Genomic DNA, 21,979 nt, shown 5'->3' on the forward strand with positions numbered 1-21,979 from the left:
ATTTAGCATGTCCAAGATGTATTGTCCAGGTAACTGGTGTAGACGTTTCATAGTTTTCTCTGACGCGAGTCTCTCCATTTCTACACAAACCTAATTGGATTGACATTCACTGATCCAGTGTTACCGTATGTGATAGGTGCTAATCCCGGTTAGGCTACGCACCGAATGTTGCTTCAAGATTGCCAGTTTTTTACTTTCCTGACACAGCGACTCCCCCAACGGCACATTACCAACGAAACGCCACCATCATCCTGAGGCTCTGGTAAATCATTTTGATATTGATGTTATTATTTTACGTTGTGCAATGAATTAAGTACACAAGACAACTCCGTGGCACCTGAAACCTTAATCCAGGTATTCATCAAGTTTTCTACATCAAATGTACTATTATCTACATGTCCAGCATTCTGGTCTGGACGATTACAGCAGGTGTTCATAAGAGCGTAGATGCAGTTAAAAGGTTTGGTTGTGCTGTGTTCAGGAGACGAGCCTGCGGAGCTCCTCTGGAGTGAGACGGTTCTCCTGAAGCTCACCACCCCCATCACAGCTTCCCTCACCTCCCACCCAAAACAAACTGAGTTGGTCATTACTTCACTACACAGTCACGATCTATTTGTTTTAGACAAAATATTAACTTACAAAAATAGATAAGAAACAACATGACATGTCAACAAATTTAACTAAAGTCCAGAGTAGCTAGCTATAGCTTCCCCCGGTGGTAGCTAGTCACGCAGTAGAGTTGTGGGGCTGCCTGGTCAGGGAGAGCAGATGGTGAGATGAAGAACTCCCTGTGGTAATCCTCCTCTGGGCTTATGGTGCCCTGGGGCAGATGGGACCAGTCTAATAAGCTCACTCAGGGAAATGAGCAGACTAGCTACTGGGCAGACAGTTCAGGCGGTATCTTAGAATGGCTTGATCATGATCAGGGTATGTTTGGTGCCATTTAAGTTCCTCAGTTTCTTGAGGAGAGAGAACCACTGTCTTGCCTTGTTATACATGTAGTCTGCATTGATCTGAAAGGTAAGTTTATTGTTAATGACAGTTTCCAAATGAGTGGGATTGCTCCATGTTCTTATATTGACTCACAGTTGCTTTTTTTCTTTGTTGTTTAGGCCTATGTCTGGGGAATAGATATCCACTTTCACAGGGTTTCTTTAAAGTGATTTATCTTGTTCCCATAGTGATCCGAGAGGGTGGTCCTTCAGCCAAGCTCCAGGATGGAGGGCAGGGGCGACTTGCCTCCCCCTGCCTCTCAGCCCTCAGACCTGCCTCGCCCTGCCCCTCAGCACTCCGACCTGCCTCGCCCTGCCCCTCAGCCCTCCGACCTGCCTCGCCCTGCCTCTCAGCCTGCCTCTGGGAGGGTCACCCTAGTGGTGGACGGAACACACTTTGTGGTGGACCCCGCCCTCTTTACGGCGTACCCTGACACCATGCTGGGGAGGTAAGAGTCTGGTTCCTGTCAAACATCACCTGACACCAGGTAGAGGTGCACAGGCTCACAGCTACTTTGGCATATCCAAGTTATCAATAAGAATAATGAAAACAGAAGATGCCAGGCCTGTCTTCATCTATGTTGAAACCACTCAGCTTTCCCCTTCCAGCTGTGTTTAGTAGCTGTCCTGATTTGCTCAGGAGAGGGGCGTTTTCTCCCAATGAAGTGAATCATCCACTCTGCGGATCTATGTTTGTAACATTTTAATCCACTGTTCTCGCTCAACCGGTGTTTATCGCCTGCTGCACTATAGATTTGTCATGTGAACTAGAGATCAGCAAATAGTTTTGATTGAATTGTCAAACAATTCAGTTTAGCCAGCTTAGCCCTGGTCCATTTGGGTTGCTCTGGGCTAACAGGATGAAAAGTTATAAGATGCTACAGCATTTAGCCCCATCACCTGCACAACCATTTCTCACTGACACAGTTGAACTCTTTGAAGATGAGTCAAAGATTTTTTTTTTAAGCAATTTTTCAGATGGATATTCCCTTACATTAGTATATTCATTCACTGATCAATTTCAGGATGTTTGGTCCCGCTTGGCATCACAACTTCACACGTCCCAAAGGAGAGTACGAGATTGTGGAGGGAATTGGGGCTAACATCTTCAGAGTTGTCCTGGTAAAGACTTTTCCGTCATCCAAATGTGTAGCACCTAAAAATCTTGATTCATTTTAATTACTAAGATGAAATGTAGATTTGTTTTCGATTATTTTATCAGTCAACACATTGCTTGTCTGTAGTCACTTTCTTTTCCTCGATATGTCTCTGCCTCCCTCTACTGTTCATCCTCTGTATGTACATCAGGACTACTACCGAGGGGGCATCCTGCACTGTCCAGATGGGGTGTCGGTGTCGGAGCTGAGAGAGGCGTGTGATTACCTCTGCATCAACTTTGACTACAGCACCGTGAGGTGCAGAGACCTCAGTGAGTCACCTCCCTTTGTGTCAGGGCCCATTCAACACCTCCACTAAGTTACAGTTCTTGTTCAGTTATACAAACTTCCCAAGAACTGCAATTCATTGTGAATCAGTAAAACAAAAAAATAGGGACTAATGTTTAGGAGCATTGAGTATCATTTTGTCAGGTTTAACAGCTAAATATACAGCACACTTCATTCAGAGGGAAGTTAATCATTCTCACCCACCCATAGATGAGCTTGAACAGTGGTTCTCAACCCTGGTCCTCATGGACTTGCTGTCCTGCATGTTTTAGATGTTTCCTTATTCAACACACATTAATCACATGAATGGTCATGCTTCAGCTGAGCTAGATTACATTCATTTAAATCAGGTGTGTTGAAGGAGGGAAACATCTAGAGCATGCAAGGCAGAGTGGGTCCCTGAGGACCAGGGTTGAGAACCATTGTTCTAGAAGCTGCTGGTTCTAACCCTGAGCGTCCTCGTGTGGGTTTCCAGGTGCGTTACTGCACGAGCTGTCCAATGATGGGGCACGACGCCAGTTCGAGGACTTCCTGGAGGAGCTGGTTGTCCCGGTGATGGTGGCCAGTGCACAGGAAGGGGAGAGGGAGTGTCACATGGTGGTCCTGACGGACGACGACCTGGTGGACTGGGACCACGACCACCCCCCTCCCCTGGGAGAGGAGTGCTCTCAAAGTGAGGGAGAGGGAACACGTGTCCTGTTGTTGCACTCCAACAACCCCCCGATGGCAAATGCAAAGCCGAGAACCAACATTAGATCTCAATAGCTCTACTGCATGCGCTTAAAAAATATTTTAGGAAAAAAACGAACGAATTAGGTTGAATTAAAGTAAAATGTCTACACCTCAATCTTTGTCAAATCCAAAGTACTGGAAGAACAAAATGACTGGTGTGTCACTATCATGAAGTTTCGGTCTTTTTCTTGTGCTCCAGTTGTGTACAGCACCAAGCTATACCGCTTCTTCAAGTACATTGAGAACCGTGACGTGGCCAAAGCCTTGCTGAAGGAGCGGGGCCTGAAGAACATCAGGATAGGGATAGAAGGTGAGCAGCCAAACCCAAACCTCAACCTCCCCAACCTCCCCTACCCTGCCTAACCTCCCCTACCCTGCCCAGCCTCCCCTACCCTGCCCAGCCTCCCCTACCCTGCCCAGCCTCCCCTACCCTGCCCAACCTCCCCTACCCTGCCCAACCTCCCCTACCCTCCCCTACCCTGCCCAGCCTCCCCTACCCTGCCCAACCTCCCCTACCCTGCCCAACCTCCCCTACCCTCCCCTACCCTGCCCAACCTCCCCTACCCTGCCCAACCTCCCCTACCCTGCCCAGCCTCCCCTACCCTGCCCAACCTCCCCTACCCTGCCCAACCTCCCCTACCCTCCCCTACCCTGCCCAGCCTCCCCTACCCTGCCCAGCCTCCCCTACCCTGCCCAACCTCCCCTACCCTGCCCAACCTCCCCTACCCTGCCCAACCTCCCCTACCCTCCCCTACCCTGCCCAACCTCCCCTACCCTGCCCAACCTCCCCTACCCTGCCTAACCTCTGCTTCCTTTAAAGAACCTCAGGATAAGGATCAAAGGTGTACCCCACCTGTATGCAGTGTCCTGTAACCGGGGTTTCCCAGCTGTATGCTGTGTCATGTAACTAAGGTACCCCACATGTATGCTGTCCTGTAACCAGGGTACCCCACCTGTAAGGAGAAGGTAAAGAGGCGTCCGGGGGGGAAGTCTGAGGTGATCTACAACTACGTCCAGCGGCCCTTCATCCAGCTCTCCTGGGAGAAGGAGGAGGGCAAGAGCCGCCATGTTGACTTCCAGTGTGTCCGCAGCAAGAGTGTCCCCAACCTGATGGCCTCTGTGGGGGAGGGGCTGTCCCGACCTCCAGCCCCACCCACCCCACAGGTGGATGAACTGGATAGGCTCCTGAGCCCAGAGCCCCGCCCACAACCTCTGGTCCCTCCCCCTGACCACAGCTGAGGGGGAATTTTTCTTCTTCTTATTGTTACATTGAGAGTTGCATCAAACCTCTAGAAGGAACTAAAGGCTTTCACACTGTAATTTAGATGATAGTCTCAATCCACTGAGCGTTGGATCTACCCACCAGCGCCCCCTTGTGTTTGAGATAGGGAGGGGAGGGGTCTACACAATAGGCTATCAGATGTTTATTTGACCTCCCGTTCATTTACAACTCTGAGCTTTCATACAGAATGGCTGAGTAAATGTGTCTGTGCTTTGTATTATGCATATGAGAGTAGTATTTTCAGCACTGAAAATGTTATTCTGACAACTTAGATATAATATGTCCAGTTACCTGTTGACATTTATACACATTCATATTTGAAAGGAACAGCGTATTGTGTCAGCATAAATACAACAAATGTACCGCCTATTCTTATTTGTGACATTTGTACCTTATAGAAGAACACCATTCTAACCTAAGCATAGAATATAAAATATGTGCACACAGAAGGCACTACAGAAACAGGGAGGCCTTAAAGGGGCAGTCTGTGACTTTTTGATTCCCTGTGGTCATAACATTCAACAAACAAGGGACAAAGGCAGAAAACTGACAGAAAGCTTTGTTTGGTCGCAGCCTAGGAAGACACAGCCCTCCTCTCCCAAACTCTTAACTTGAACCTTGAAAGCACTGAAATGAATACAACAATGAAAATAAATCCACAGGTGTTTCCAGTTCAAAGGAATCCGATGTCATTCAGTCAATTATCACACAGAACTATTGGATAGTTGGCTGCAGATTGTCAATAGATGTAATAGCAATACAAAGATGGAATAATAAATACAGTCTAAAATCAAGAAGCTCCATATTGATTGTCACCAAGGTAGACCCTATGTTCATAATAAAGGTAATGAAGTTGACAAACAAGAAAGATATTGAGCTGATATTGAGCTTAAAAAAAAAACTTGAATTGGAAAAAAATTGCACTGTCAGACACAGGCAATATTCTTGGCTAGGTATATTATGATGAAGTAAGGCCACTTTTTAGGTTCAGATAACATCCCAATGCAGGAAGTGTTTTCATATGGAAATATAGGTGACATATGCTTAGCATTGAACAACAAATCTTTAAATGTATTTAACATCTATAGGATTTCAATACACAGTGGTATACAGTTTTTGAATAAAAATAGGTTGGAACTGACTCTACAGAGCTTTTAAAAACATTGTAAAAATACACCTTTTTTCAGAAGCTCCATCGATACAGAATCAAGAGCCCAGAACTCCACATCCAGTTTTTGAGAAAGGCCTTCTGAGCTTCATCTCCCACAGTTCTAGGGGTCTGTCTGACAGGGTCTGTACTAGGATCTGTACTAGAGCAGAGCTATGGAACTGTACTGGGGTATGTGCAAGGATCTGTACTAGGGTCTGTACTGGGGTCTGTATTGGGGTCTGTATTAGAATGTGTACTAGGGTCTGTACTAGTGCAGAGCTGTGGGTCTGGGAGCTCATCTCTTGCCTCCTTTCATGTAGGAAGGAATGGCTCCTCTGGCCGTGAGGCCCTCAAAGCGCTTGTAGGTGTAGTTGATGAAGACCCAGTCCTTGTTGTTGTAGTCTACCTCCACATGGCTGCTGGCTGCTGCTGGCACTGGGGAACAGAGAAGACAGACCAACAGATTCAGGTCGGACTAGATTCATGCAGTGAGAACAATACAGAAAATGTCATGTTAATCTGTGGTAAAACAATGTTATTATCTCCTCTGCCTTGAATGTCATTACACTTGTTTTGCTTTAGAATGCTGCCAACAAGCATGTAAACAGTTATTTCTGCTGGACTGCCAGCAGTGTTCAGCAGTGTTCCTCTGGATGGTTCTCGACACATCTTGGTTTTCTCACCGGAGGGTTGGAGAATGTCTGACTCGGGAAACTCGTCGAAGTTTGACGTGTCGTCTATGCTTTTAATCTCTATGGGGATCGCTGCAGGTCTCTCCCTGTTTGGACAACAACAAAGAAAAGGATGTTTCATCAATACCTTTGTTTTTTTACAGATCTTCTATAGGGCAAGCGAAAAATAGTAATAACCCTCATATTTATGTGTCCCTTGCGTAACCAATTCGAATTGGTTAAACTCACTCCTCAGTATAAATATTAGGGGTGGGAATCTTTTGGTACCTCATGATTCGAATCGATTCTTGGGGTGACGATTCGATAAAAAATTGATTCACGTGTTTTCTGCAATTTTTTATAAAACAAATATTTGATTTTATTCTGAGTTTGAAACCCAGTAAGGGGAAGATCTGAAGGACGCAATACTGACGAGAAGCGCGACTACACCTGTTCCTGTTACACTTGCTAGTGTGCAAGAACATTCTCTCACAAAATGTTTTCTGAGACCGGGTCATGACCTTTGACTGTAGGTCTTACCTGATGTGGTCATAATCCACTCCCTCGAAGAAGTGGTTCCTCTTGATCTCCTCCACTCCTGACGCTCCTATCCGATGGTCACCCTCACAGCAGAACCTGGCAGGAGAAACACACAGTCTCTTGTTGGACATCTGCTGAGGTTGATACAGGAGAAATCTGAACCACAAACCTTCTACATGGAAACTACATATGGGAAGTTATGTTCATTAAATGCCATTAAGAGTAACTCACCACATATGCATTGAACATCATTCACTCTAGAACATGTAACTAAATGAGACTTTCTGACACTGTGTTTAGTTATAATACTGTATATTCAGACCTGAGGATGAGGTCTTTAGCTCTCTCTGAAATGGGCACCTCGGGTGGAAAGACCAGAGTCTCCTTCCAGTTCATCACTTTCTTATACGTCTCCTGGGGTGTCTCCGAACAAAATGGAGGATAGCCTGAGGAGAGAACATTGTAAACACAGCTTCTAGCTTATATTGGCAATTCGTGAATTTGTATGGAAAAAAAAGAAACTAATGCCTCAAGCAACCTATGGTACAAAATACGCACCAATCAGCATCTCATACATGATGACCCCCAGGCTCCACCAGTCACAGAGCTTGTTGTATCCTGTCTGCATGAAGACTTCAGGTGCAATGTAGTCTGGTGTTCCCACTGTGGAGAAAGCCTGAGGAGAGAGGCCAGAGCGGTTGTGAATGTCGTCCAAATGTTGGAGTAGAATACGACGTTGCACATGTACTTTTTGTGAAAATAATATTAAGATTTGTTCAGTCCAGGGACATCTGGATATCAGACGTTTGTCATCAAAAATGTAAATTTAAAAAAGAATCTAACGCTGAATCAAGAATTATAATTCTTAATCTACAGGCCATCATCAAGTTCCTAATGTAAATATTGACCAAGGACTACAATAACCAGACATCCAGGACCCACCAGCTGCCGCCTGTTCCTCTTCCAGGTCTCTGCTTTCCTCTTGGAGTTCATGTTGTGAGAGTCTGAACAGGAAGCACAGGCGCTGTTATGACACACAGCCACGCGAGGGTTTGTGTGTTTCATCAACATGTACGGTTGCATCATGATGAACTCACTGAGGTCGTTGGACAGGTTGTGGTTAAGGTTCCTGTAGAATTCTGTTCGGTGGGCCTTCTTCAGTCCTGTGCACAAGCCAAAGTCTGACAGCTTCACGTGGCCCTAACACGCCCACACAGAGACGGTTGGACGTCAATTTTTGAAACGTTTTTCTTTAGAAACAGGTTATAAAACGGGCACCAAATCAAACTGGATAATGAAGTGAATACAGTCATTGTTAAAAATAAAAAGTAGAGAAGAGAGAAAAATTGACATGATAAACTCAGGACGTTCCAAGTGTGACAAGTATCCCGTGTCCCTCAACACTATCAGGTCTTCACTCATTCGCTGTTTGTGATCATTTGTGAGATTTTGGCATCTGACATTTGTGTGGAGAAATAACAGTGACAGTGTGCGTGTGTGTGTGTGTGTGCAGACCTTGGAGTCCAGCAGAACGTTGTCCGGTTTGACGTCCCTGTGGATGAAGCCCATCTGGTGGATGGAATCGATGGCCAGGACAGTCTCTGCTATGTAGAACTGAGTCTCCTCTTCGGTCAAGGTGTCCTTCTTCATCAGCAACGTCATCATGTCACCTGCAGGGGGCGCCACACAGCATCAACACCACACACACACACACAGACATGTGTACACACACACACAGACACAAAGACAAGCGCACACATACACACACAGACAGACAAGCGCACACACACACACACACACACACACACACAAGCACACACACACACACACACACATATACATAAATACATATACTCCCTCACACGCACGCACACAAACACACACACACACACCTCCAGGGAGGAACTCCATGAGTAAATACAGGTTGAGCTTGTCTTGGAAGCTGTAAAACATCTTCACCACCCACAGGGTGTCTGCCTGAACCAGGATGTCTCTCTCGGCCTTGATGTGGCCCACCTGGACACACAAACAACAACACACACTGTATCAGAGTCAGAAATACTCTCTGTGGGGGATCTCAGAGTAAAGTGCTGTCAAAAAGTCAAGCTGATTGTGCTAGATTAGTTAACATGGAAATGGAAGATTATTTGTTTTCGGTATTAGTATTAGTTGTAACTACATTGTTTACTTGAGAGGATCATGGGATAGGGGGTGTAGTTTAAGAAAGACAATTCTGAAATATCCCTTGAGGAGTTGCCAGATAGAGACAGGATGTATTGGACTGCAAACGCAGAGAAACATGTTTTGTTTCATCATGGTGAAACTGGTCCTTATGTGAAAGGCCTGGCTGGAATGTACAATGTGTGAGCAACGCTAGAGGAATGAAGGAAGACATGAGAGAAAGCGTCACACCTGCTCTTTCTCCAGCATGTCAGCCTTGCGCAGGATCTTCATGGCGTAAACGTGACCGGTGTCTTTCTTCTGGACGAGACGCACCTGCAGGTCCAAGGGCAGGGGGTCAACTTTAGCTAAACTATGTGCAGCTGGGCCTCGCCAGGTCATGACCAATGGCAGTGTAGCAGGTGCATCCATCTTACCTCTCCGAATGCTCCTCGACCAATCACCTTGAGGGACTCAAAGTCGTCCAGGCCCAGCCTGGTTCTCTTCAGTCGGAGGAACTCTGTTTCTTTACGAGCGTGCTGAGACCTCCTCATACGCTTCTGCAACATAGTCGGGGGGTATGTGTGTGTGTGCCTGAGCAGAGAGCCAGTGTGTACGTGTGAGTGTGTGTGTGTACTTGGGAGTGTGTGTGTGAGAGCGTGTGTGTGTGTGGGGGAGAGTGTGTGTGTGTGTGTGTACCTTTGTGAACATGTGTGTACATGTGAGCCTGAGCAGAGACCCAGTGTGTACGTGTGTGTGTGTGTATGTGTACATGTGTGAACGTGCGTGTGGGTATGTGTGTGACCCATAAACATACCTCTTCATCTGGCAGTCCTTCTTCATCCATCACCCTTTCCAGCTTCTGCTGCCTGGCAACAAGGGGTCAAAGGTCAAGGCTAAAGAATACAGTCATTCAGTCAGTTATCTACAGCCCCTCTGGAAGGTCCAGAGAGCCCTTTACTTTGGGTGGATCCCCACTGCCATCAAGGTCTCAGTCTTGACCAGCCTCCCAGTCCCTGGAGCCCGCTACCCCCCTGCTTTAGCGTGCTGTTGGCTTGGAGGTGAACTCCCTGGTTCGGGGTTAGATCCAGTTCATGGCCATTTGTTGTTCTAACCCTCCCTTAGATCTAGGCCTCAATGCAAATCCTCTCCAAGTAGCTTGGAGTTCTGAAGAGAATTCCTGAAGACTTGCTTGTCTTGCTTTTCAATCTGACATGCACTGTGAACTGTTGGGTACGGTGGCCCTGAAGTGCAAAACACACCCACTACATTTATAATTAGTAGACACTCTTATCCAGAGCGACTTACAGTAAGTACAGGGACATGTAGGCAAGTAGGGTGAAGTGCCTTGCCCAAGGACACAACGTCATTTCGCACGGCCGGGAATCGAACCGGCAAACCTTCTGAATAAAAGCCTGATTCCCTAACCGCTCAGCCATCTGATCCCCACTATGTCTGACTGACTTCTGTTCTATGTTACTCTATCTGTATGTTATATCTTGCTTGTCCTACGTTGCCCTGCATGTGTTCATTGTTCAATGACTGTTTGTATTGTAACTGTTTTTCATGTTTTTTAACTTGCCCAGGGACTGCGGTTGAAAATGAGCCAGCTGGCTAAAACCGGCACTTTTACTTAAAACGTTGATTAATGTGCACAGTCCCTCTAAAAATAAACAAAATAAACAAACAAACAATACGAGTACATCCCCCAAATTAAAACACTCCCGCCAAATATGAGTAAACTCGCCACAAACAGGAAGACTTGCTCACCTCCCCCCGAATACAAAGACAGATCAGGGAAACAGATCAGGAACTACTGTTCACAGATCAGGGGAACAGTGATGTAGTGCTTTTGGTAGCGTGTGGATGGAGTGGTGGGCATGTTTGAAGTTGTTTTTAGTTTACTTAAAGATCATCCAATGATGAGAGCTCTGGGTTCGACTGTCCTGTTCTTGTAGTAAGTAAGGTTATTGACACAACAGCTCTCAATTAATACTTTTCAAAGTTAACTCAAACTTAAATAACATTTGAATCCAACTTAGTTCGGGATTTTTGGTGGTCACAACCATAATATAATATTTGTTTTAATGAGACATACATTCTTTAAGCCTTGTGTGGTTCTGGCTATCACATACATCTCTTAACATGTGCATAATTGTCCTTTCTACATAAGCATAGAGAGCATAAACACAGTTATTTGTGTAGACTTCCTTTTATGGAGTCAGTTGAAGCATGGAATGGCTGTTTCCTATCAAGGCACTGACTTCCTTCATGGACCTCATGCACCAGCTTCTCTTGTCATATGAAAACAAAACATCAGCAGGCCTCACTCCAGCCTGGAAGGAGTTAACCACATGAACTAAAGTCCACAGATTACACAGCACTGACCAGTATGTGTGTGTGAGTGTGTGTGTGTTTGACGGGGGGTATGAACAGTATGTGTGTGTGAGTGCGTGTGTGTTTGAGGGGGGGGTATGAACAGTATGTGTGTGTGAGTGCGTGTGTGTTTGAGGGGGGGTATGAACAGTATGTGTGTGTGAGTGCGTGTGTGTTTGAGGGGGGGGTATGAACAGTATGTGTGTGTGAGTGTGAGGTGGGTGAGGGGGGGGTATGCATGAATGCCCACCTCATCTCCCTCTCTTGGTGCTGGGCGATCAGGTTGCTGTAGAAGTTCTCCAGGGTCACCTTAGCCATGGTCACCCTCTCCTTGGTGTGGTTACTCATCGAGGAGCAGGAGGAATGGCCCCTCGTCGCCATGGTTACCTGACCTAAACACACACAGGCACACCCAATAAAACCTCTTTCCCATCTTTGTACCCCCCCCTCCCCCCCTTCACACACCTTCCTCATCTATTTTGGGAGTCTTGTAGCACTCAATTGTGAGTGTTTAAGTCTACAGTCTGTGTGTGTTATCTCTGAGAAGACCATGCATGGCTTTTACCTGTAGTATATAACCTGGGCAAGCTATGTGAGCTACGTATGGCTATAACTGCTAGCAAAATCCCTCTGTTGTTTGTGAATACTTGATGAAACAAGATGAAAACAACTGACGATTCCACCGATTGTGGAAATTCTTCCAAGTAGCTAAGGAATTACCTTGGCGAAAGACGCCGCGTGTGTGATACAGACATACAACAGCAGACTGTGAAGAATGTTGTAGCTTTCTGCTGCAAACAAAGCAATGAAAAGACCCGAGCCTGAGTCACAGATGTTCCCACTATTCTTTAGTGGTAACACAGAGATAGACAGAATGCACCCACATTTTCTGGGACTTTCTCCCGGAGAACTGAACTCATGATTTGTGGTGAGTAATGTTAGCTCGTGTCCCTTCAATTATGCCTAAGTTTAGAACACATCAGAGGCTGGAGGGAATGAGCTGAAGTCTGTGAAATGAAGAGAACCAGTGCCACAGTAGGATCATTCAGAGTGTATCTGTAGTGTGTGATAAAGGCAAAAATATATAAAAGAAACAGTTGTTTAACTGAGCTCACACTCTGGCTGACTGTTCACCCCAAAGTTAACCCATTCCTTCTTTTAAAAAGTGTGTTTTCAAAAAAAGACTAGACAATGTCTAGGAAACGCAGAAAAGCACAGGAGAATCAACAAGTAAAGGTAATTGTCGACCAGTGGAGTTGTTGAGTCATATTTGAATGGGCTACAGAGTAAACATTATATTACAAATCCATCAAATATACCAAACAGGAAGTACATATAGCCTATAGGTAACGATTCGTTTCATACACGTGTACTAAATGTTTACACGCGAGATTAGATCCTACTTTCGTTCAAAGAGAGTAGGCTATGCTTTTGACGGGATACTTCGTCCAACAATTCCAGGGACCACTTGAAAATAGCCTAGCAGGGAACAGTCTTTGTTATTCTCACGGAGGTATTCGAACTTTTAAGAGTAAGAATGACTCTAATTCTCTCTAAAACAAACACAAATCTAGACGAGGGAAAGTTGTTCATGAAACTTAACCTTAAAGATATCTCGCCGAAACGATTTTACGACGAGTCTGTGAATAGTTTACTTTGTTCAGAATAAAAAGTAAACATCTGCCAGGCGTCAACGTTGAAGGCTATTCATTCTACCCCACAATTCCGATAAACCTATGATTCTTATAGAGGATGAATGCATCTTTATTAGCCTATGTTCTCCAACAAGTTTCGTTTCTTACCAGCTGGTAATTTAATCAGAGCTCCCTCTCTTCATTTAAGGCAAAAACTGCCCGTCAAGTCTGTGTCATTTCTCCCTCTGGTCTGGTGAGGTCTGGTATCCATTCGAAAAATACGGGAAGTGAAGTGCCCCTCCCCGCCGAAGATTCCAAATTACCCCGAAGTTCTCCGGCTGGCTACGGATCTTTTTAAACTTAGAGGTAGGCCTAATGGTGATGGGAACATTAAAACACTTTTTTGCCATGACGCAGTAGCCTAGTATTCGCCCCGTGACTGTGTTCAGTAGCAACTTTATGGAGAAGGCTGTGATCCATCCAACGCAAACAACAGTAATATTACATAGCCTATGTTATATTACTCAACATATGTTGTAATGAGTTTGTGATGGTTTACCATTTGGCACTTCAAATTATTACTCTGAAGAGCAGAATCTGGTCAACCGTTGAATAATCATAGACAGACACGCTATATGTAAAGGTGTTGTCAGCTTTATGTAGCCTAATGATTAGAGTTAGGGTCCTGACGAACATGTCCTAAAACATGTCTCTACTATTCTCCTCCTCGATAACTGGCCTACCACTTGATCCCTATAACTCTCTAATAATGCCAGAAATCTTTTGTCTGTCCGTCCGTCCGTCTATCTGTCTGTGTAGGTTTAGAATGGGATTTTTGGGCAGTTAGTTTCCCACGATCATCTTGAGAACCAGTCTCTGCAAAATTCATAGACGAAATTCATTCGTTGTTTGGATGAATATTTCAATATTGCCCTCTTTGCTCTCAGTCTCAACTCTCGGCCATGGTGAGTTGACTGAGGTGCACCAAACACAGGGTTAAGGGTTAGCTAACCGTCTGCAAAGTGCAAAACCGAACAGCAATACTACAAACATATCCAATAACTTTACTCTTACACATCGTAGTGTCACCAAACGTACACACATGGTTTCCTGCTGGCTGTACTACAGTACTCAGTTTTTTTAATACTTTTGAGGATTATTGATTAATAATAGGCCTAATGATACATTCATTTGTACCAGTATTTAATAATTTCACTACCACACATTGTACTATCACCAAATTCAGTTCATACATCAATTGTCTCCTGCTGGTTAAACTACAACACTGTTTGGGAAAAAGAGAGCGAGGGAGAGAGATAGAGGGGGTGAGAGAACGAGGGGAGGGGGATTGTGTTTCATTAACCATTAACTAAGTGTGTGTGGTTGTAAGTGTAGTAGTGGTGTGAACACAGACACACAAACAGGAGGCCCCAATAAGTAGTTCACAATGCAGCCCCCTTGTGGTGATACAATATACTTGTCTTGTCTTTCTAATAATGCAATATGCTGTGTAGCGGAGTTAATGATTTCACTTGCCATCACTGTCACTGTTTAATGATTTCAATATTTATTTTATACAAAAATTATCACTCAAACGTATTTTTGTAATGCTTTAAATCTAATTTAAAGCTATCAAAGATCCGTCCAGCTAATTTACATTAGTTACGTTACAGACAAGTATGGTAAAGGTGTGGTTGCCATGGAGACCTAGTTCTGTAGACTTTTCACTAACGTGAACATTACTGTATCAGTTTCAGGGTTGACAAACTTCATTTGATTGCTATCACAGACCTACTACCTACACTGGTGGCAATGGGCTCTGTTTAAAGGTTAATTATTTCGAAAGAATAGAGACGTAGTATAAGTGGACAAGTTTATTAAATGTTTGCCTCCGACCAATGCATTCTAGGCTATTTGAAATTCTGTGGGTTTTTGTCGGACTTCTGCTCTTGCGAATTACGTTTGGACCTGCTAATATCCCACTGCAAGTGAATGCAGTACAAGACAACTCCAACCACCCTCCCCAATGCGCTGAGACCAAGGTGAAATCTGTTTTATATTCGAGATTCAACAGACATTCATGTGAGTACCTCCGGTCAGGCTCCGTGTCATATTTAGGGACCGGGGTAAAAGAGTAGACAGTCTGAATGCCGAAAATCCCAACAGACATTTGAATGCACACAATTTTCAGTGTTTCTTCAATATCTTTGTCAAAATCGACCATACAAACTTCAAACTTTTTGCACATTCTTCTACTACTAGCTGACCAAGTTGTCCAACCTTGGTTTGGTTTTGTTTATTATTGATTAACCAATAACTAATAAATCAATGAAAACATACATGCTGATTTGTGTTTCCTCAATATCTTTGATTTAAGGCTTTAATAATGTGCCATAATAATGTAGCCTAATGTTTTTGAGTTAAAACGTCTTAATTTGGGGACATTCCAAATAAACATTGATTCCAAATAAACATTGATTAATATGACTGCGATTAAATCATATGCCATGGGGGTGCCACCCCTCAAAATCTCCTGCCACCCCATGAATATTTTTATAGACACCCCTGGGAAAGTGCAAACAGGACCAACTACAACACTAATTGACCGTTCCCCAGGCCACGCCCCCTTAGTTATTGTATGTCTGACAATTCAACTGTCAACCCAAAAGCCACGGCGAGTACGGGGATAAGCGCTACAGCTGTCAGTGTGAGTGAGGATTTTTGGAGTAATACCTCTGCGATATCTTCCAGATCCAGGCAGAAGGGACTGCAATAAGCAGTGGAAGGATATATTCAAAATATTAAAGTTAGCAACAAAGGGGAAACAACAAAAATCGAAGCCAAAGCAAAGCATACAGGTCTCAAGTAGCCTTGTCTGGCCAGGCACTTGAACAGCAAGCACAGGGTTGGGATACTCAGGAATAGGTCGCCCACTCACAAAATTCTACCAAGATTCAAATAAAATACGTTTATAATGGCTTGTTGGGACGTTTTGTTCAACATTGATACAGTATTTTAAGCTCCTGGGGCCTCATTTATCAAGCGTGCGTAGAAATTGTTCTTACGTGGAGGTTTGGAATATTCCCACGAACAGTTGAAGGTGCGATTTATCAAACATTAGTACGAGCGCCGTACGCACACTTCTAGGAGATTATCCTTGATAAATCTCACCTGTTCTTAGTCTATAAACTCGTGCACGAACACAAGCATTTGCATACGAAACGCCCCATATTATCTAAATTGGTTGAATCACCACCAATAAAAAGGGAGCTAACAAGTTCAACTAGAAATTGGTAATGAAAATGGTGCAAGAAAAGAAAGGAAAGAAAAAGAATTTTTCGCAAAATGAAATTGAGGTGTTAGTGTCGGAGGTTGAGTGCAACCACAAAGTTTTATTTGCAACACTTAGCAGTGTTGTGACCAACAAAAAAAAGAATATGATTTGGGAAAAGGTAGTGATTGCTGTTAACGCATCATCTTCTCAGAGGCGCTCATTGGCGATATAAAAAAAAAGTGGTTTGATTTAAAATCAAGTGCAAAAAAGGCCGTAGCCGCACACAGGCGAGACATTGCTGCAACTGGAGGTGGACAAGTTGAGACCAGCGTTTCTCCCATGCAATTAAGAATTGCAGCAATTATTGGAGAAACATCACTGTCTGGAATTGTGTCAGGTGGAGACAGTGACCTAGTTGCAGGTCCTACCGTGTCCAATTCACCGGTGTCTACTCATGGTCAGATTGAAGGTAAGTAGAATAATTTGATTTACAACAGTGTTGTCAATATTGTGATCATCACTTTATTTGACAGGAAATTATAATCTGCCCTGATGCAGTAATTAAATAATTCCATAAATTGCAGTTAGTGGAGACAGTTCCGGTGTCATCCTGGGAGAGGCAAGTCTTCCCCCCGCTGCGACCCACAGTGAGGCACCACGCTCCCGCGCCACATCAAGCCGTGAACCAAGGGTCCTGACAGACTCAGTCCTACAAAAACAAGATGAAATCATCAACTCCATCAAAGATATAAATGATAAATTAACTGGCATCTGCACTGCACTCAATGACATTAACAAATCACTACAACAACTGGTTAACCGTGGCAGTCAAATGTTAAATAAATGAGCTAAAGGCATGTGGGCTTTTCTTTTCTTGGGGAGGTACTTACTCGAAAACGTTGAATAATCTCCACCCTCCTTTGAACTGCCAAGGCATTTGGAGGTTGGAAAGGTGGTGCGTCTGGCATCGCTTCGTCAGGTTGGTCTTCCTGAACAAGTGGAATGCCATGCTTGATGGCCATGTTATGTAGGACACAACAGGCCATGACTATGTTGCAAGCCTTTTCCGGTCTATACTGCAAAGCACCCCCAGCAGATGACAAACAGAGCCACCGGCCTTTCAGAGTTCCTATTGTGCGCTCCACGATCGACCTTGTGCGACTGTGAGCAGCATTAATACACTAATGGCAAGTAGCCTACTTGTTTCCTGGGCAATACATACCAATAAGCCATCCATCCTGAACAGCTCCCTCCTCTAAGCGAAGGCCAACGTTGCTGTTCTGCAAAATGAAGGAGTCATGCGTTCCCCCCGGCCATCTCGCCACCACATTCAACAAGTTCTTCTGCGCATCCGAGATGATTTGCACATTAATTGAGTGGAAGCCTTTTCTGTTCACGTAATTGAACTCGTTCAGGGATGGTGCTTTAATTGCAACGTGGGTGCAGTCCACAGCTCCAATTGTGTTTGGGAAGCCGTCGACGGCAAAGAAGCCTTGTTTGACTTCTACCTGTTGTGCTACTGTATATGGGAAAAGTATGTACTGACGGGATCTACTGATTATTGCATTTAAAACAGCAGGCATCGTTAGGCTGATGGAGGGTTGTGAGATGCCAGACCGATCAGCAAGCTCACGCTGAAAAGTGCCCGTCGCCAAGATACCCAAGGTGGATAGCACCTGAATGTGCACTGGAATGGCATCCGTTCTCCTTGTTGGTCTTTGCAGAGTTGGTCTTAGATCCTCGCATAATTCCACTAAAATGGGTTTAGGGAAACGATATCTACTAATGAGCCACTCATTACTTTCTGCAAAGAAGTCGTATCTGTCTCTGAAAATGCGCTCTCGGCGAAATGCGGCGTGTGCTAAATCTTCCAACACAGCTAGATCTGCCATCTTCTCTTAGATATTCCGTGTTAATTGACTGTCTTTTATAGTGGTCCACAAGTATATTGTAACATTACACTACATTACATCAATTCGCCAATATTAACAACTTCCCTTGTGGTGTTCAATTAGGCTATATCATTACAATATTTCATTATACCAAAATATATTTTATGAAAATCCTTGCAAAATGCTTTCATTATTGATTTCAATCTTAAATGCACATATAGTTCCCGTGTTCACGATGCAATTGCCTTGTTTCACCACTTGGAATTGTTCGTACTCAGCTACGCATAGTATTGACCATTCTTAGATTTACGCACACTTCCAAGAAATGTCTTGGCATGATAAATCGCAACTTTTGCGTGGATTCATTCGTACGCAGGGTTTACGCACATTTTCGTGCGTACGAACGGTTGATAAATGAGGCCCCTGGCAACTTGCTGGTGTTCGTTGGCTAGCTCAGCTTGCAATTTTACAGACATTAACATTTTGATTTTAACATTAACAAATTAATAAGGTCAATTATGAATAAGTCAAGTCTCTAAGTGTAAAGCCGCTTGCACACTGCCCCAACAAACGCCGACCAACTCCAACCAACGCCAACTGTCGGATCAGTGTGCGCCGTCAGTCGGTGTTAATCGGTGTTAGTTGGTGTTGGTCGGATGGAGTTTTTCGAGTTTGACATGTCCAGTCGGGTCTGGTGGAGTCGTGGAAAGTCTGACCAGTGTGCGCTGTTTTCCAACTAACTGCAACATTCTGAGAGTATATTCCCTTGACAACTAGCCCATATTCGCGTGCGCAACGTCAGCGTGCACAATTTTCTTTGATGTCAAAAACTGTAGAGCCAACTGTCTATTACTGATACTAGTACTGTTCGTTTGGTCAAATATTTTATATTTAAAATGGCTGGGTTTTGGACACAGGAACGAGAAGAACGCTTGATTGAGTTGTGGGAAGAAAAACCCCAACTGTATAATATAATATTAGCTCACAGGCATTTTCCAACCGCGACAGCAAGATCAACGCTGTGAAATACATCGCGGAGAAACTGGGGACCTCTGGTGAGTAGCTAAAGTCATCTAAAGTAACAGCTGTTATCTTAGCTAGCTAGGGCTAACAACATTGTATTGTAAAAACAGTTTACGATTTAATTAGCGTTACGAATGTCTCAATTAATATGTCATTAAGTTTATTTTAGTCACGGGAGGGAGGAGGGGGGGCGCTCTGAGATGTAGCTCGGCCTAGTCTAAACTGTATCCGATCCCAGATGGTTATTTGTAACATTCACACCCACGCTACTTGGAAATTCAGTTGAATATTTAATGGTCAAAATGTAGCTATGTACCTGGCTATATTTGATATACTAGCTACTAACTACTGATAGAAAGTAAAGAAAAAAGACATGATCTTCTGTCATATTATCTACAACTATAAACATTTAGTTTACTAATGGTGGCTGGATCTCCTGCTTGTTTTACAGAGACCATGGCAAAAGCAAAGATGGAGACCATGAGGACTCAATACAGTCGATACCTTAAGGCAAAGCCATCAGGCAGTGATGGCTTTGTCACAGCACGCCAGTCCTGGATCTTGCAGAAACTGAAGTTTCTTGAGATCCACATGAAAAAAAGGCAGTCGAAATCAAACATCCATCAAAACGTGAGTTTATTTATTTTACATATGCAATATCTACCAAACCTACTCAACAGGCTAAGATCATCTGGACATATCTAGATACTGTCCCACTGCCATGCAACAGCACCATTATCTGAGTTAAAATACTCAGTTAGGACTTCTCTAGTGATCTTAGCCTGTTGAGTAGGATTGGTAGACCCAGACAGAACAGCCTGCTGCAAAGAAGAGTTTGTTTCTGGTCCATCATATACTGCACTGTATTCCTCTCTGAGGAAGTTGTGCATGGCACAGCAGGCAAGGACCATATTTTCCACCACATCTGGTCGTTGGTTGATGGGTGACAGTAATACACGCCACCTGTTGGACAGTATGCCAAAGGCATTTTCTACCACTCTACGTGCTCTTGACAGTCTGTAATTGAAGACTCTCTGTTCTTTAGAAAGACCTCTCCTAGCGTATGGCTTCATGATGTATGGTTTCAGGGGGAATGCTTCGTCTGCTACCATGTAGTATGGTAACTCCTTTTCTGTTTCAAGCAGAGGAGCAGGTAGGGGGATGTTGGCTGTTTGCCGCTCCAGGGACTCTTGAAGTGTGCATCCCCTGAACACTCCTCCGTCTGACACTCTGACATTGCATCCAATGTCCACATATATACATTTATAGTTGCTGTCGACCAGGGCCATGAGTACTATCGAGTTAAATTGCTTGTAATTATAAAAAACTGAGCCACTATTTGGTGGGGGTCGAATTGCCACTTTTTCTGGAACCCATCAGCAACCTCCAGCCATTCAGATGTTGTGTTTGGGCACTAAATGGAAAAAGTATATTAACATTAATATTTTTTTTAACAGGACACTTCATCTAAAACAGAAACAGAAAATGAGAATGAAGAGGACAACCGTTCTAACGATTCTGCCAACAGTGATGATATGACAAACAGGGGAGAGGAGGAACCAGCCCCATGTGACAAGACACCGCCATTGATTATCTGCAAGAGGAAGTCCCCAGACACACAAGCGCAAGATAAAGATATCCAAGTGCTGGAGATGGTTAATGCTACTCTGCACACACTTACTGGGAGTGCAGTTGCCAAACGTTCTGACAACATAACAGCATACTGTCAATATTTAGAGCATGAATTTAGAGCCATTCAAGAGTCCGACCCACGTTATTTTAGATATGTACAAGCTCAGATAGGTCAGCTCATCTATAATGTGCCAAGCCAAGTTAATATATTTATTCATAACCTTTTTCTGTTTATTAAACTGACACTGTCAAGTATATTTTCATGGCTTTGTGTGTTTATGCATCATTTACATTATTTTGATTACATATTTTGCTGAACAGTGCCTGTAAGCCAGTGTTTCTCAACCATGGTCCTGGTGACCAACTGCTCTGCATTTTGTAGTTGTTTCACTCTTCCAACACACCTGCTTCAAATGAACAAGCAGTTATCAGACTTAGTATATGAGATAATAATATGAAAAATTGTTAATGCTTACCTTGAGATATTTTTCACAGAGAACTTGATAGATGGCCACACAGGTTTCAGGAACAAACAAACGAATTGTTGAGCAACCAATACGAAATTGGTATGAAAGGCTCTGGAAGGTTTCACCTTGTAAAACAAAGCCATGTTAGGCATTCATTTTTTCCTATTTAAAGTGTATTGTAATTTGTACAAATAAATTAGCCTATATTGACACTTTGTAGCCCCTCACCTGTTGCCAAGAATCTTAAAGTAACCATAAGGCGTTCACCAGGAGAAATGCAGTCTCTGAAATTTGTATTTTTTCTAGCAATGAGTGGAGTAACCATGGTTAGTAGATGCTTAAAAGCTGGAGGCGCAAAACGGGCAAAGTTTGCAAAAGCTGGGGCATCTTCTGAGTTGAGCTCTTTGCATAAATTAGGATATGCCCCCTGTTTTTCACGTCGCATTAGCCGAGGTTTACTCCACAATCTCCTCCTGGCTCATCTTGATCGCTGTCTCTCCTGTACACGCCCAACAGCTTTGAAAGTCAGGTAGACCATGACTACTTTAACAACATTGATTAATCCCTCTACTTTGTCCATGTCAAACAAGGCAACCTGTTAACTTGTCTTAAAAAATAGGCAACAAAAGTGTCTTGTTGTTTACAATTGGATACAGTCTGGGCAGTGTGGAACTGGCAGTTGGTTTTCTGAACATTCTAAAGACTGCAA

The 21,979-nt window shown here is 43.9% G+C and overlaps 2 protein-coding genes and 2 long non-coding RNA genes across 7 annotated transcripts; 2 read left to right on the forward strand and 2 right to left on the reverse strand.

The window, feature by feature from the left end:
• Nucleotides 1-69: 69 nt before the first annotated feature.
• Nucleotides 70-4,813, forward strand: LOC146273943 (BTB/POZ domain-containing protein KCTD20-like). 3 transcript variants are annotated; one of them, XM_084704487.1, is made up of 8 exons: nucleotides 120-354; nucleotides 482-1,020; nucleotides 1,182-1,441; nucleotides 2,018-2,114; nucleotides 2,301-2,421; nucleotides 2,913-3,110; nucleotides 3,369-3,479; nucleotides 4,113-4,813. In XM_084704487.1, the coding sequence occupies exons 3-8, from the start codon at nucleotides 1,218-1,220 to the stop codon at nucleotides 4,406-4,408; spliced, it is 1,047 nt and encodes a 348-aa protein (XP_084560613.1). In that variant the 5' UTR covers nucleotides 120-354; nucleotides 482-1,020; nucleotides 1,182-1,217; the 3' UTR covers nucleotides 4,409-4,813. The 3 variants fall into 3 exon arrangements, with proteins under 3 accessions (XP_084560612.1, XP_084560611.1, XP_084560613.1); XM_084704486.1 differs by lacking the exon at nucleotides 482-1,020 and having other exon boundaries at nucleotides 70-354; XM_084704485.1 differs by lacking the exon at nucleotides 482-1,020 and having other exon boundaries at nucleotides 72-262.
• A 182-nt stretch (nucleotides 4,814-4,995) lies between these two features.
• On the reverse strand, nucleotides 4,996-13,292 carry LOC146273944 (serine/threonine-protein kinase 38-like). 2 transcript variants are annotated; one of them, XM_084704467.1, is made up of 14 exons: nucleotides 13,151-13,292; nucleotides 11,599-11,740; nucleotides 9,790-9,841; nucleotides 9,410-9,532; nucleotides 9,225-9,308; nucleotides 8,705-8,828; nucleotides 8,328-8,482; nucleotides 7,910-8,012; nucleotides 7,755-7,816; nucleotides 7,371-7,488; nucleotides 7,135-7,258; nucleotides 6,813-6,908; nucleotides 6,285-6,379; nucleotides 4,996-6,036 (listed from the first exon to the last, which is right to left on the reverse strand). In XM_084704467.1, the coding sequence occupies exons 2-14, from the start codon at nucleotides 11,727-11,729 to the stop codon at nucleotides 5,897-5,899; spliced, it is 1,407 nt and encodes a 468-aa protein (XP_084560593.1). In that variant the 5' UTR covers nucleotides 11,730-11,740; nucleotides 13,151-13,292; the 3' UTR covers nucleotides 4,996-5,896. The 2 variants fall into 2 exon arrangements, with proteins under 2 accessions (XP_084560593.1, XP_084560592.1); XM_084704466.1 differs by having other exon boundaries at nucleotides 7,755-8,012.
• A 3,461-nt stretch (nucleotides 13,293-16,753) lies between these two features.
• On the reverse strand, nucleotides 16,754-17,968 carry LOC146273945 (uncharacterized). The gene is made up of 3 exons (XR_014766549.1): nucleotides 17,479-17,968; nucleotides 17,147-17,245; nucleotides 16,754-16,965 (listed from the first exon to the last, which is right to left on the reverse strand). It is a non-coding gene; the product is annotated as an uncharacterized LOC146273945 (long non-coding RNA).
• Nucleotides 17,969-18,863: 895 nt separating this feature from the next.
• On the forward strand, nucleotides 18,864-21,124 carry LOC146273946 (uncharacterized). The gene is made up of 3 exons (XR_014766544.1): nucleotides 18,864-19,203; nucleotides 19,623-19,801; nucleotides 20,629-21,124. It is a non-coding gene; the product is annotated as an uncharacterized LOC146273946 (long non-coding RNA).
• Nucleotides 21,125-21,979: the final 855 nt, after the last annotated feature.

This window comes from Hypomesus nipponensis, chromosome 9, assembly GCF_054491055.1.
Source record: "Hypomesus nipponensis isolate SF chromosome 9, ASM5449105v1, whole genome shotgun sequence".
In the NCBI taxonomy this organism is placed as follows: domain Eukaryota; kingdom Metazoa; phylum Chordata; class Actinopteri; order Osmeriformes; family Osmeridae; genus Hypomesus; species Hypomesus nipponensis.

Coding starts and splice junctions, on each gene's coding strand:
- LOC146273943 (XM_084704486.1), top strand. CDS start 1,218: ATGGAGGGCAGGGGCGACTTGCCTCCCCCTGCCTCTCAGCCCTCAGAC. Junction 3,111..3,368: donor GGGAGAGGAGTGCTCTCAAA/GTGAGGGAGAGG, acceptor CTTGTGCTCCAG/TTGTGTACAGCACCAAGCTA. Junction 3,480..4,112: donor CATCAGGATAGGGATAGAAG/GTGAGCAGCCAA, acceptor TCCTGTAACCAG/GGTACCCCACCTGTAAGGAG.
- LOC146273944 (XM_084704466.1), bottom strand. CDS start 11,729: ATGGCGACGAGGGGCCATTCCTCCTGCTCCTCGATGAGTAACCACACC. Junction 9,533..9,789: donor AAGGACTGCCAGATGAAGAG/GTATGTTTATGG, acceptor ACTATGTTGCAG/AAGCGTATGAGGAGGTCTCA. Junction 8,013..8,327: donor ACGTTCTGCTGGACTCCAAG/GTCTGCACACAC, acceptor TGGGCGTGTTAG/GGCCACGTGAAGCTGTCAGA.